Source organism: Anolis sagrei, chromosome 6, assembly GCF_037176765.1.
Source record: "Anolis sagrei isolate rAnoSag1 chromosome 6, rAnoSag1.mat, whole genome shotgun sequence".
Taxonomy (NCBI): Eukaryota; Metazoa; Chordata; class Lepidosauria; order Squamata; family Dactyloidae; genus Anolis; species Anolis sagrei.
In genome coordinates this window covers 107819156-107835640 of record NC_090026.1, presented here as the reverse complement: position 1 = coordinate 107835640, position 16485 = coordinate 107819156, and the positions used below count along the sequence as shown (strand labels likewise).

Here is a 16485-nt window from a genome sequence, read left to right as displayed (position 1 = left end):
AAAAAAGCCTGAAGAATTATTTTTAATCAAAAAATTAAAGATAAATTAAATGTTAAAAGTTTCATTTTGCCTCTGCAGGAATTTAAAATTTTCAGGGTTTTCTTTTTGTTACATGCATGTAAGTGGATAATGTATTGGCAAATATGTTAATAATGTGAAGCTTGTTGTTTTTATGTGCAATCTGTGCAAAGAAGAAAATTTCGCTGAATTGTGACTTAATTCTAACTCCTCCATTCATCTGCCATAAAAGGCTTTAATTTAAAGCTCTTAAAAGGAAAGAAATGCCCACAATAAAAAATCTGAAAGAACAAAGCTATTTGATACTACATACATCAGACCTTTAAAAATTCAAAAGGCTTAGGGCTCCACAACATTAACAAAACACATTACATTTCAGTGTTATTTAATCTGAAATAAGTGAATAAAAACTGGAACCTTGTGATGAGTTCCAGTAGAAATAAAGCTGAGTAAGTATACACATAAAACTGGGCTGTTTGGTCAACTTTCAAATATTTGTCCATAAAATAACATTGTCTTATTTTACAGAGGTATATATCCTATTTTTTCCTGTCAGTCTTTGGGATTTGCAGGCTTTTGAAAACCAGGCCACAGATCAGCAACATTCACTTTACAGTTCATTTACTCTTGTACATGACACAGCACTTCTGATTAGATATGGGACATTGACATGCCTGGACTAACAATGTTTTTTTTATTTATTACTAACTTATTAAATAACTGCATAGATTGCAGTAACAGCATGTAGTGCTATTGTACCATAAAATGAAAACCTTTGGAATGGCATCCAATAATTATGAGGCAATCGTTCACCAAAGTCAGTCTCCAAACAGAGCAGTACTATCTTTCCATGGCATTGATCACTAATATTTCTTTAGACAAAGACACCAGCAGAAAGTAAATGAAGCCATCAGCAATTCGATTTTGGTTACTTGATATTTTTGAGAAAATCCATTTCATTGCCCATAGATATTCAGTTTTTCTACATTGCTCATTGCTTTCCCCCATCCGATGCAAACCTGATCCCTCATTCTGTTTAAAAATGCTAGTCATTTGTGATGCAACTTACAGAGGCTTGGTATATGAAGGTGTAAATTATTAAAAAAATAAACTAGCTATATAGCTGAGGAAATATGTAAAAATAAATATATATTAATCTCTAAATCTATTTTCATATCTGAGGTAAGATATTATTTGTTTTCGTAGTAATCCCATTTAAATGGTTATAGCATTTTCTCCCGAAAACCACCTGGTCACACAATTTATCTTTAAAAATGTTTCAATTTAAATATAAGCATGACTGATAAAAGTTTCCACACCTTTGAAAGATTTCTTTTGCCTCAATTCTCAAGTGTAAATATTGCTTACCGTGGTGAAAGACTTCCTCTGGGTGAACCTCCCCGGCCAACAAGGCTCCGGCTATTGTCTCCAAGATCTTGATCTGCAGAGTAAATATTTCACAGCCCAGAGTGACTCTTTCCGAGATACGATTTTAAAATGTTGCAGGTTGGAGATCAATCAAAACATAATCCAGTCACAGGGAACTATTGCTTATACTAAGAAAGCTACTAGTTTAAAATTGCTAGCTGCAAGAGTTAAGGCGTTGTCCATACACATTTCTGTGGGTGAAGCAGGCCACAGATTAGCCCCAGCCTTTTCATTGCTTTCAGTTTTACAGCACAGAAGCATGGTTTGCATTTCCAGTGCCCTCCCCTCAGCCACTTTTAATTTCTGCAGCGAAAGTAATGAATCACAGCTGTGGACAGCTAATCTGTATGCTTATCACAGCAAATCCCCAGGCTTTGTATTTTTTTAACACTTTGCATCCCAGGAAAACCCGTAAAAAGGGCTCTGCAAATCAGTTTTATCTTCAAACTTTTCCCCCTGAAACTTTTGCAAATTAAATGTTAAAGCACACATTTTTTAAAAAGAGTTATTACATACAGAAAGAAGATAGACTTGAGACAGCAAGAGGTATTTAAAACATCTCAAAGAAACCCACAGAAGCAGCTTGCTTGGCAAGACTCAAAAGGGTTATTTTCCCCTATGGCCTCTCAATAAAATAACCCTATCTGCCCCCTTCAAGGTTGCCCTCCCCCTATTCTGCAGCAAATGACCTCTGGCCTCTTAGAGGGCAAGACAAGACTGATCCGTTCTTGGTAAACTGCTAAACCCATTCCCTTCCCCCAGACAGGCATGACTATTACGACATGTCAACAAATCCTTAAGGAAGGAATGAAACAAAGCAAATCCAGGAGCTCATTAAAATTGTGGTTTTACTAAAGTTAGCCAATGCTAGAAGAAAAAAAACCACCAATTGGCAAATATTCATATAATTATTGAATACATTGGAATCTGTATAACAAGAGCTCAGCCACATGCATTTGTGTATCACGAAATTCCATGCATTATGCAAATAAAGGTTTAAACGGTTCACAACAAAATCCAGTGCCATGCTACTCTCCTTGCCGAGAACTAAAGGAACTGAAAGCATCAATCACAAAAGTCACAGGAGACATTGTTGCATTCCTGCCTGCTCATGACTCTTCTTAAGCATTTACATTTCAGACCGTGGAGGATCCTGCACGGAAAAGGTTACATCCAAAACATAGCAAGCTGTTGAACATGCACATGTTTTAAATGCAGGGACAAAGTTTTAAAATCTTTGAAATAATCACAGCCCAAGAGACACTTTAAATTTCTAACTTGCCTGTTTGACTGTTTTCAGATGGAGCTGTATGTGTTGCCATTGAGGTGGGGTTCAACCTACTACCATACACATGAGACTGAGGCAGGTTAAGGGAAGATCCAGGTAGGATGTTTGCCTAGGGAAAAAAACACTGACATCTTTTGTAAAGGCTTACAAAGGAAAAAAAATTAAAAGACATATCAAAACATTAAATAAAATATCAATATAGACAAATGAATAATGCTGCTCAAACTGAAGTTTTTTTCAACATTTTCAGAACTCAGTCTTATTTTCAACTTTCTGATACAGTGTGAAGATTTTAGGAGGAAACATATACAAGATTCCATATTTAAGCTGTGCCATAAAGTCATGAATTATGATTTTTATGTTAAAAATACACAATATATTGAATGCACAAATTATATTTCCAATCATTTTAGCAATACCAGGGCTTAGTTGCACAGTGACCATGTGGTCATACTAATTATTCAATCTTATTAACCCATTTATAAAATAAGGGCAGGTAGACAACAGATGTCTCACAAATGCTTGGGATCTTTACATCACAAGAAGGCAATGAGGGTCAAAAGGTCTAGCTTCCAGCTTCATAGTTTAACCACAGAGTCATATTTCCTTTCACATACTCTTTCATTTGACAAACGTGCATAATATTTGGTTACTTTCTATTCTGACACACAACAAAAACAGGTTTTTATTTTATTTCCTAGAAAATAAAACAGTTATTAAAAGTATATTTTCTGTACAATAAAAGGCTGAGTGAATCACATCTCTGCTCCGACCTCCTTATAAGGAATGTATTCTGGCAGTTGGCCAGCTTGACTTACTGAAGAGCTTATCCAAAGTTTGTATTCATTCATTCATTCATTCATTCATGTTGCTAACCACAATTCTGAAGGTCTCTGCTGGGACCTGTGCCAAACAAGCGAAAATGAACCCTCAAAGTGATAAAACTGGGTAGGCTGGCAGAACATTTGCCTAATTCACTGCAATAAAAGCACCTTCTTCCTTTGACTAGGTTACTTTCTGCTATCTTACTTCTTCAACTACTCCTTTTGGAAGTTTGGTATGACAGACAAACTACTACTTTTTTCCAGAATAATACATTATGTGTTAAAGTTTAAGTGTCAAGCCACTCACAAATTTAGATGCATAGCTGACATGGGTTTTAAATCTGTCTAAGAATATGCACATAGTTATAGAGCCGTCCAGTGCAGCCTACTTGAAGGAAAATTTGAAGTATAACGTGTTTATCTATTAGGTTTTAGTATTTGGCCAACGTATTAAGCTTCTACAAAGGAATTCATAGATGCATGCTAGCTGTTTCAAGTAATATCTCAAACATAATCCTTCCCCATAAATCATTAGGAACTTGTGTCAATCCTCAGGTTTTTCAATTATGAATAGCAAATAAGGCAAGATAAGAAAAGACACCAACTGAACAGAATTTGATGAGAATATAGTGTTTTAACTGCCATTACAATGGAATATTAATTTTCCCCCAGAAGTATATTAGGAAGAAAGTCAAGCCTGCAAAATATTGAAGTATATCAAAAACACAATTTGCCATAAAAATAGGGGAAAGTGGTCAAACACTGACATTTTCATTAGTGATTTGTGAAAAACCAACAGCCAAAATCCTGAGAAAAAGTCCTTCCTACTCTGTATGGAAATTTGTAGATTTAAGGTGTTCAGTAAACAAATGGTGACAAAAAAGCATGATAAAGGGTTATTTAGACCCATTTAAACACATACTCGCATCCATTATGATTCACTGCTTACAGATGACTCGTAGAAACATGTGCATACAGAAAATGGTTGGAGGAACAGACTGATGCACGCTAGTCCTGCAGAGGGAGCTTGAGACCTTAACGGATTCCTTAAGCAGATCTCAAGCAGCCACCCAGCAAATGTGGATCAACATGCAGAGAAACCTCAGTATAACTAGAGATACCTGAATTCAGTGGTTTTCATCATAAAAGAGCTTCTTAGTGCATGCTGCTAAACATATTTAGACACCTATTTCAAATGGAGACATTATGGATGGGGCCTCTACATACAACAGACCTCTACATAAAATTATACTGCAATTAGCAAAATAGTTTGAAAATTACTTGTTTAACAAAAAATTCAGAGAGTGACAATTAAAATGGTAAAGAAGATTTTAAAAAATTCCCACACAACAACAAAAAGAAGAAAATAAATTAAACATTTTATCTAAAACAATATGCATGTGTGAAATAAAATAACTAGGTTAGGTGAACATTGTATGAAGACAGTGACTCTCAACCTGTGGGCCTTGGCCCAGTAGTAGGTGACAAAAATGAAAATCTGGACCACAAACCACCTTCCTCTTTATTTTATTTCTGCTCCTTTCCAAAGATCTAACCAGCCCCACCCCTTTTGGTACTAATGCTGGAGAGTTGTCCCTGGTCAAAGGGGTGCCCAGTCAAGTGGGTCCCAGTCAAAGTGGGCCCTGGTCAAAAAAAGGTGAGAACCACTGTGTTAAGAAGAAATGTTTTGGACCTTCTAGTGACCAACTGAAGTCTTCTTCCAAATGCACTCAAGGATCATTCTCCTTTCACGAGCCTCAATTCTTCTTATAATCACCATTTTGTTGACCAAACCTATCAATCTATAGCTCCTTTAACAAACTGGGAGATAGCTCAAACCTATCTGCTTTCATCTTTTTGCTCTCTTTTGCTGTGTATACATGATCATTAGGGGTTTCTGGAATCAGTTGTTATTTCTATTGTCTCTTATAAGGTAGGCACAGCTATGGGGGGATGGTTTTGAAGGGAATATAAATCTTTCCCAGCTCAAGCTTTATTATTTTATGTCAGACAACACTTCATACTGAAAGCTTCCTTCACTATTCTTCCAATGTTACTTAAAAAATCCAGATAAACAAATGACAAAGAAGAAATGGGCCTGGGAGGTATAACAAGAAGACCTTTTTCAGAGGCTTTGTAACTGAGGTGTATCTGTGTTTAGTCTGAATGCGTGAAAAGAGCTACCATTAAATGATCGTGGGTTTCTAAGAAACACACTCAGAACAACAGCTCTGAATGAGTGAAATGGATCTGCTGAAAAGCACTGGAGTGATACATATTTAAAAAGGTGTTCTATGTGACCTGTGATCATTCACTCACATGCAGGATGCCACCTGATATTCTAGTCATCAAGAAGCAAATATGTATGTGGAGAATTGTGCTAACCATTATAGATTACGAATGATTATTTAATTAATTTGTATGAACACAGTATATCATTATATACAAAAGCTACATTTTTACAAAAGAATTGGAGAACAAAACCAAAAAGTGAGGATGGAACCAAAATACTGGAGTAATGAGTATTCACATACAATATGATGATTCCCATATCTGCAAGCAACATGTTCCCAGATTTTACATGAATACACAGAACCATGGATAATAGAAAACCCTACTGAAATAAACCCCTCAGGTGCAAGACTATGGTAGAATTGTGCTGGAAAACCTAGAAAATGCCTAGAGAGGACATATTTTGTCAGAAGTGAATAAACTAAACTGCAGTTATGCACTATATTTATCCTTCTCTTCCAATAAACACAGGAAAATTCAGGTCTTTATAACTGAAACATTTATTTAGAGGAAAGTTGCCAATCCTTTTCTCTAAAGTTGAGAATGTGACTTGGACAAAGTTGCCAAGAGAGGTTCAATGGTTGAATAGGAATTTGAATGCTGGTCTCCCAAAACCCTAGCCCATCACTCAGACCACTATACCAAGCTGGCTCTTTTCCTTAGCTACAGATTAGATTTTCTGCACAATTTAAAAACTGAGACAAATGTTTATGTATAAAAATAATCAAGAAGCTGGAATTATATATCTTAAACCAAATTACTGACTCTTTTATTATTATGGATTCGGGTGGAACAGAGAGAAGAATGTGATAAAATGATATTACTGGGTATGTGACAACTTCATTTGGGAAAACAATAAGTAATATATTAGATTACAGCATTATTTGATGGGAAGTAGGAACATCATGTTTTATTATGTTTTGACAATATTAAAAAAGCATTTATTAAACATGGAGAATCATTCTATCAATACACATGGTTATGGTTTTAAGCAAAGCCTAGGGCAGAACAGTTTGAAAATAAGAGCTGTTTAAAAGTATTTCAAAAATTCTGCATTCTTACGAATATGTCAAAAATACTTTCATTTATTGATGTTGTAAGATATTGAAGACCAAAACATATTATATCAAACATGTTATAATGCCATTATTTTAAAGATTTTATCAAACTCAATACATGTATACATAACTTTATAATATAAATAAGTGAAAATTAAACTAAACAAATCTAGTGTTTTAAATACGTTGTTCTTAGTCTTCACATGCAGTTATAGATGTCAGATTATGTGCTAACATGATCCAATCAGCTACCGAAATCCAGGAATGAAATAATCAGAGACTCAGAAGATCATTTTTTCCTCTTCTGTACCTACAGGCGCACATGGCAGGTGACATGGCTGGCCAATAGAAAGGATGGTAGAGAGGATTTATCTATCATACGCTCATTCAAGTCTCCCCTCTAGTTAGCTGAGGTTACCCTTGGATCAACAGCTCACCATGATGATAGTGCACATGCAAATCAAAACAAAGACTTTGAAAGGGGCCGACCATTGCCATTGCCTGCAAATGGGTGTATCAATAGTTGACACATGATTCTATGACTATGTAACATACTTATGATTTTATGACTAGCATTTGTATAGCCAATAAACCCTTTAGAACAATTATCTATTCAAGAAAATCAGTTTAAACAAAAAAGTAAGGGAAAGAAAAAGATTTATTTTTATTTTTGATAAATAGTATGACAACAATATTTATTATCTTAACAGCCTGGCACACATTCCAGACCACAATTTTGGGGGTATTAAATACTTTCTAAAACAGACTCCATTCCTGTCTAAGTTCCCCAGCAGTAAGGTTTTAATACTCAGCGTGTGATGAGAGATGAAACCAAGTGTGAACAACTTTCAGGTCCCATGAGAAGCTTGACTGTTGAAGCTGTCAGGTTCAATTGCATCATTCGACATTATTCAATGCCCCAAACTTCTCTCTAATTGTTAGGGGCTTAACATATTCAGAACGATTGTTTAGGCTAATGCTGAAATGCCCACAGTTGAGTTTCCATAAAGAAGGGGGAGGGATTTAATTGTATTTAAACCATTACTGAACTCTCTTTCATTCATGATAGGACAACAAGAAAGGACTGGGCCACCAATTTCAGAGCTGCTACATAATCAGTTTATAACTAATCAATACTGCTCTTGGAAATTTAGTTTTTGTTAATAGTTTAGGGTCAGATATCTCAAATTCAAATAAAGAGCCATTTCACTGCTGATTTCAAAATAAAATATTTTCTAATACAAATGCGCATTTTCTTTTTAGGACTTTTAAACTGAAGATCCATCAGCTCTGATATACACATATACACACATGCACCTATATATAGGAATGTGTTTCACTCCAAAAGTATTTAGGTACATTTTTTATTCACAAAAATGAAGATTTTATTTATTTATTTATTTATTTCAAACATTTATATCCCATCTTTCTCAACCCCATGAGGAAGGACTCAGGGTGGCTTACAACTGGCAGCCATTAGATGCTAACAACAACAAACAATCACAATCAAAACAAATTAACATTAAATACCTGGATAAAGCTTAATTTCTTTACAAAATTAATTTAAACAAGAATATAGAAGACACTCCATGGATCAATTATGCCCCTGGAGTCATCTTATTCTAAAAAGCAGGGTTCAATAATTTTGATTTAATTTAATGAACATTACAAATAAAACATGAAAGTAGGAAAAGGCAATTTCCTTTGAAGAACATGCAGTATTTCTCAAGGAAACTAAAAAAGATATGGTACTAGTTTAATTATATGCCAAGACATCACTAGACATAGAGCAATCTAATTAGCACTATCAATATACTGATATGTTCTCTCCCAGTTTTTTACTTATTTAGGTTAAACTAGATACACGAGGAAGGGGAACATTCTAGTCTTGCCCTCCATTATCACTTTCCTCACATGAACAGTCAGAGGAGGACTTCTGCAACAAGTGGAGACTCTTGACATGATCCAGAACTCTGAAAGATCAAGGTTTCTAATTAGGTGGAAAACTTCTTTGCCTAATAGAGGCTGCCCTCTTTAGATGACCACTTACAATATATACCGATATTATCAATCCATAAACACGACTAGTGTGCACTTCAGGCATTCACAGTTGAAGCCTCTTCTACATGCCTGAACTGGACCTTGATTATAGTATGTTTAAAATATATGTTATTTTGGAAAAGTAAAGAAGGTTTGTCTACTAGTTATTTTTGTTTCTGTCCAATTTTATGCTAAGAAGAATACAAAAGGCAAAATAATTTGCATTAGTGAAATAATACAACTGGAGACAAGCCACATATTTTCATTAACAGAATAGGATATACATGGGTTACAGACAGTACCATGAAGAAATGAAGTATAGATTGGTCTTCACTACTACTTATTCTCCAGCCATGTATGCAAGGCTGGATCCAGATTTGTTCAAATTAGAAAAGACACACTGAAATTAAGGACATCTGAATCAGGCATGAAAAAGCTGCTGTAACAGCATTGTTCTACAATCCAGCTTTAAAGAAATTTACATTAGACAAAGAAGTATTCCCATCTCATTACTCCTCCCTTGCCCAACCTCCAACTCCCTTTCTTTACCTTTTAAATTCAATCAACATTTAGCAGTAACCATTTTGGGTAGACTGGCAGAGGTCATTTTAAATAGAGGCTTCCTGTAGTCTCTCTGCGAATCTTATAAGGCTTTCAGAGAGACTTCCAAGCCTCATGGGAATTATACAGGCAGCCTCTATTAAAAATGGCTGCCAACACTCTGCTCTGTTTCAAATGCCCAAAATGTTAGAGAGTACAAAGCATTGCCAGCAGTCCAGATTTTTCAGGATTTCATTTGCAATTTTTAAACTTACATATGAGTATATATGGCAATTCCTTTGCCTCTTAAGATTCTTTCTTTGCATTGGGTCCCTAACAGAAACAGGTTTCCTTGCCTTCTCTCCCAACCCAGTTTTACCCTCATTTACTTTCCTTTTCCTATCTGTATTTGTACATATGTAGACATTTTGCAATTTACACCCTCTCCAATTTTAACATGTTCGCTTCTCCTCTTTAGCTTTTCCTGTATATTTTTGTAAGATAACAATATTTGTCACATAACCAAACATTTTATTCAAGGGTTATAGCAAAATCCATAATTTTGGCCTCCAAATGTGGATTATAGTTTTGATATTCATAATCAAATGTATATTAAAAATAACAATTGTCTGATGCTATAAAATTTTCATTAAATAGAGAAATTAGAAATCTGAAAGACAAAATATCAATGGCACGCCTTCAGAATGCTTTTGTCTCAGCTCTCTTACAAGAACACAAGCAAAAAATAGTCTAACTTTTAACAATGTGAAACAACTTGGATAATGAAATGTATCACTCTTAATGGAATGTTAAATACATGGTCTTATAATTTTCACTTTCAATTACCACAATAAACTAGCCCTTTAAAAATATGTGATCATAGCATATCAGCATACAACCTGAAGCCAGTGGACTTCCCATTTTTTCCCAAAAGAAATAACTATATATGAACAAATCTGTTGGTACAATATTGGTGCCTACATCTTCTACCAAGTTAAGGTAATAATTAGACGTTCCAAAAGTGAGTTCTTGACTTGTCTGTTAACAAACAAAATATAGGTTCGGCAAGCACACTGTTATTTTCTATCAACATTTGATATCAAAAATATCTACTCAAAAGAAAACCATACTTTACACCCAGGTAAGTAGGTAGATTGTGGGTAAGTGGGTAGGTTATAAGGAGCATTTCAAAAAGATGGACCCAATTTGAAATGTAGACAAACAAAATTAACTCTTGTTGCCATAGTAACAATTGGAAAATAAAGTCATATATACCTAAAGAAGGTCTACTACAATACATGGTTTTGCTAACTAATACACTCCATACAATCTGAATACCTTTTTGCATCAAATATTTGAAATCACATTCTAATTATCTTTGACCCATAAGACTATGCATTATTAAGCAAGTTTGATTACTACTATTGAATATTTTGCACACGGGTTTTTCGCAAGGTATATCTTTAAGCAGTTAAGTGAATCTTTTCATTACACAGTCTTTTATTTAAAGAAAAATATTTTTTTCACATTTGCCAGTATTACTATTGTCTCAGGAAGCTAAAATGAAGTAGTGCTACACTCAGTTCATCGAAGAGGTCAATGTGCCTCAGTTGCCTGGAGACTGATGGTTGCTACAGCAGCAATAGATAAGCCCAACTAAATAAGCTTCAGTTTGAAGGCAGAAAGCATTTACTGCTGGACTGAAACATTGCTACAGTTGTCTCAGCATGCAGCAGTGCACACAAGACCATGCAACTATCAGCTTTACTGAATTATATTTATTTAGGGGCTTATACTGCTGAAACCAGTTTAACAAAAAGTATAAGTTCTAATTGGCCCAACACTATCACTATGAGCAACTATGATTCCTTTGTTCTTGTAGTAGAGTCACATGTTATGTGGAATCCCCCCCCCCCCCGGCAGTAAATTCCTCTTTCCTGCCCCCAAGTCCCCAGCCACAACGACAAAGAAAGAGTTTTGCTTAATTTTGTCTAGCATTTTGCAAATGGTATTCAAATGACATTTTAAATAGAAGCAGACCCTGTAGCAAATGTTATCATGTCCTTCCAAGCTCTGACTTAAGTGCAAACATAACCAAATGAAAAAAGTTTTTTGCTGAAAAGAGTTAGAAAAATGCTACATGTCATTTTCACTGTCCCTACAATATGGGGGCAAGAGAAAAAAACAGCTTAAGTTTTATGTCTGCCAACCAGAGGAGGTCACTGTAGAATGATACAAATACTACCTTTCAGAGAAGCACACAAACTCAGGACAAAGTTCAGGGCCTGACATCAGATTCTCCCACAGGCTTCTATATGAAACTGTGGTTGTCAGCTGAAACTATTAACAACTTAAATTCCAATAAACTGAAGGACACTGTTATAGTTACTATCAGTCCTTTAAAGAAAAAAAAACCCACGTATTTAACTGTCTCTCAAATTATGTTAAAGGTCTAAGAAACATAATACCTAAGCAAGTCCATTATTTCAAGCATCTGCAATCAACCTGCCTGCACGTTTACAGAGAAATGTCATCAAATTCAATAAGGCTTACTCCCAGGTACATAGGCGTAGGATTTAAGTCTTAGTAATTAATTTGATTTTACCAGGCTCTGGCCATGATCCAAAAATAACATGACCTGCCCCCACATAAAGTCCTTTCATTTTACAGAGTTGTCCATTATTTCAGTATAAGGCTCTGAAAAGCAAATTGCCCTATATATGAAGAATAAAACATTCTTTAAATACATCAGAAGCCAGCCAGAAAGGCAGCAGACTTGTAAGATGATAAAGGTACAAAGGCAGAAACTGTGTAAAACTAAATGAATTCTTTCCATCTTCACTACAAAAGACCAAGAGACATTCAAAGCAGAATCATTTTTCTTGAGTCCTACCAAAGAATAACTAGAGATAGCAACTCAATAGAGAATATACAATATGCTTACATTGGAAAAAATCAAGAATTAATTGGCATATTGACAATTTTCATTACATATAATTAGAAGACTACCTATATAAAATGGTTCTAGGAAACAAGTAAGATACTTTTCTCAGAATAGTTTTAGGGTTGCCCTAAGTCTGAAATGACTTGAAGGCACACACCAACAACAATCCTAATTAATTTGACTATCCCATCAGCTAAAAGCAGGCCCACACTTTCTACTGAAAGTTTATGTTGGTTAAAATGGTTCTTCATTGTAAATATTGCATTTTAATGGGTTTTTTTACACTACAAATAAGGTATGTGCAATGTGCACAGGAATTTTTTCATGCTTTTTTCAAACTGTAGTCTGCCCCCGCCTCGCCTCCAACAATCCGTAGAACTGTGAAACGGCACTCTACTAAAAAAGTTTGAGGAGTTAATACATCTAAGTATTAGTTGACCCTACTAACTCTTTCTCCCTAATCCTAGGTAAACCAAACCAACTGTTCTAAGTAAACTCTGGCTCTCCCTAAAACTTATATATCTTTTACATATTTCTTAGCCAACCTCAACTTTTGACAGACACATATTTCTCACTCATTAGCTTGAAATGCACCTGACCTTTTTAACATCTCTTCAACCATTCACATCCAACTTCCATACCCATTCCTCCCAATAGATCATAAAATTATAGCATATCACATTCCACACATCACATATTCATACTTTGTTTTAATTCTGCAAAAAGACACAATAATTGTTTCCCCACAAAAGTCTGAAAATCACACTCTTCACAGACAGTTCCTAAGACTTTGAGTACAACTAAAATTGACACTCCCCACCCCCACCCCCCAGCAGAAAAACTAGTACCAATACTAAAATTGACACAACAACAGTAAGTACAAACTAATAACCCTCTTCCCAAAATAGAGGCTTATTATAATATGCAAATGTAAGCTTCCTCTGTGGCTTTGTGAAAGAGTGATATAACAATAATTATTAGTAAAATATAAGACAAATCCCAAATTAAAATGTTAATATAAACATATTTTAAAATATGCATGAAATAGCACTGCACAAACATCTCATGAACAGATCTATACACTGTTTTGTATCAATTGTATCTGGAGCAGCAAAGAATAAAATAAAAATAGTAATTTTAACTAAATGTGCATCGCATATTAATAGCCTCTCTCTTTGCTAAATAAGGTTTAGAAACCTGTGCCTTTGTAAAATTGTACATAAATGTTTGTTGGAAGACATCTATATAACATATCACTGACCCCTCTAAAATATACACTGCATACACAACCATAAAGATTAAATTTATCAAACAACTGTACAATATATGTGCATTTGCTGCAAAAAATGTAACTATGAAATAGAAAACTTCACTAGGTAACCACAGCATGAAATAAAAAAAAAGTACAAGAAGCTAATAACATTAGTTGATTTTTGTCATTTTATGTAAAGAGCAGAAAAGAGCAGAAATATCAATTTAAACTGAAAAGTAAGGAGGTAACAATCATTTTACTTACCCGCCCCTTGTTCCCAATAAACTACCCTTACACCTGCTTAGCTCAAGGACAATTCTAGTTCTCATGAAACAGCTGCTTCACAGAAGGATTCTTATATATTGCCCTTTATTTCCCAGCAACATCTGTAACTAATGAATGGAGCCACTTGTAGAATAAGCATTTTATCAAGTGGGAGTGCCCTTTTTACATTAACAATGTTAAAGCTGAATTCAGATTCAAAAGCTCTTAATCTTTATTTCTGTTTTAGTAGGATTTCATATATAAAACTTTATAAAAGAACCTTCTATTTTACGGCATAAGCATATCTGCTTCTTCTAGAACTACTATTCTCTTAGAACATAAGTATTTTTTTACCCAGGTCAGCACTAGAGGTATTAATCTGACAGACATTATTTCCCCTTTACTAAAACCAACAAGAATGTTAGCTTCAAGTAATACATTGTGATTTGTTGTTTGATTGTTAAGGTGAACTTGTATATTAATTAAAAAAGTATAAGTGGAAGAATGTTAACTTCATGAGATTCAGGCTCTACAGGTGAAATAGGTATGGCTAAATAAGTCTTCAGAATGAAGCAAGTCTAATCAAATCTTAGAGACTGCTAACAGATGTAGCTACTATCACTGGAATAGTATTTGTAAATAAAAACAATTTCTACCTTTCTGTCATTCAACTAATTAGTTATATATTAAAAATCAGATTTATTTTGTGTGTAACTTTTTTGGTTATTCATATGCTTGCTTCCTATGACAAAAGTGTATACAAGATAAATATGATTGTAAAATACCAACAAAAACAAGTAAAAATAAAAATTATATTAACAGCAAGAACCAACAATAGCAAGAACCTACAATGACAATAAAATATTCCAAAACTAGCTGACACAAACACATCAGTGCTTTAAAATGCCTATCAGAATTATATTTTCCTTAAAAATACTGTACTCCCAAGCAACTGAAAATCAGTAGTGTGCCCATCCTGATATATGTCAGTCAAGAAATTACAGTATATATCAATCAATTTACATATTTATCACTACATATAATCAACCAAAATTGTTTAGTAGAGGTCTGTAAAGGAACTGTTTTGAAAATGTAGGCTTGAAAATAACACATGTCATAACAGCAGTATTTCAGCCCGAAGGCGACTCAAGGCGGTTTACAGTTGGCAACAATTCAATGCCCCAATACCATAAAATACAATTTAAAACATTAGCATATAAAATAAAACCATAACAAGATCAATAAAAACATATATCAGCGTCTCCTTGTTAAAACATTGTCCAGTCACATAGTCCAGTCGTTCCATTGTCCTATGTTTGCCTGTTACCCTGCATTTGCAAACTCTTGCTCAAAAAGCCAAGTTTTGACTTTTTTTTGAAACGTTAAAAGGGAGGGGGCCGATCTGATATCCCTAGGGAGGGCATATACAGGGAATATATAGACTAATGGTAAGTAGGCATTAATACTACGGCCTGTATATTAGCAGTCCCAGATAGAGTTAAGTCCGTGTTCTGTGGATATTCTAATTGATATTAGGGTTAGGACCTATACAAAGATTTTTGATTTTATAACAAGCACTGTGAAATTAGTAAAGAGAAAAATATAATCAGAATAAATAAAATAGAAGTTGCAAATATGAGGAAGGATTAAACACTTTTATTCCAATGTTTTATAAGACAGTTCCAAGTGTGATTTAACATTTACATCTAGGAATAGTAAATATAAACATCCAAGATGACCCATTCATCAAGTCAGGATTTACTATCACCAGTACTAGGAACAACCTACCTGAGTTGTAGCAACAGCTGTAGTTACTGAAGGTGTAGAAGATGGAGATAAAGTTCCCACTTGCTGCACATGACCAGAAGACTGCTGAGGTAAATGTGAACTCGAAACTGGAGTACTAGATCCCGAGCCAGATACTATGCTTGGAAAGGATACTGCTACATCATTACTGTTATAAATGCCTGCAAAAAAACAAACACACACACACTGTAACCTGGAGTAATGTTTATATAGACTAAGTTTTTATTACTCAAAACAGAATTCTTTAATTCTAAAAGTAGATATTTTGCCACAAGCTTTGTTTGGTGGATATCAGTTCTGCTCAAAACCAAATAGATCTTTAATGCCTCAGGATTAGAATACAGATATGATCAGTTCATTTTGATGCTGAAGAAGAACAGATATGTTCATAAATAGCAAGTTCTTTATTTACTATATAATGATCATTTGCTTACCAAAACTTCCCTCAAAACTATAATGCAAATTCTACATTTCTTATAACAAGCTAAAAATGTTAAAAACAACCACTACAGATTAAAAGTGGTCTGCTCTTATAAAAAAAGTTTGTCTGAGGTACACCATTAAGAAAAGGAGAAAATTGATTCGTGATTCTTTTTCTCTATAGATATTTGATATTTTATATAACTGTAATGAGCTGGATGAAGAGGCTTTGACCAAACATGTTCAGCAAATCTCCAACCCCTAACCCTTACAACCACAAGCATATTGGATTCACAGGGGCTTGAGTAGAC

The 16485-nt window shown here is 34.5% G+C and overlaps 1 protein-coding gene across 5 annotated transcripts in view; it reads right to left on the bottom strand.

Moving 5' to 3' along the window:
* The window catches only part of MLLT10 (MLLT10 histone lysine methyltransferase DOT1L cofactor), a 124793-nt gene that overhangs the window by 16642 nt on the left and 91666 nt on the right, over nt 1-16485 (bottom strand). For all 5 annotated transcript variants that reach the window (XM_060782379.2, XM_060782378.2, XM_060782380.2 and 2 more), the window contains 3 exons: nt 15737-15915; nt 2729-2843; nt 1387-1459 (listed from right to left, as the gene is read on the bottom strand). In XM_060782379.2, coding sequence (XP_060638362.2) covers nt 1387-1459; nt 2729-2843; nt 15737-15915 — 367 coding nt within the window. The remainder of the gene's footprint in view (nt 1-1386; nt 1460-2728; nt 2844-15736; nt 15916-16485) is intronic.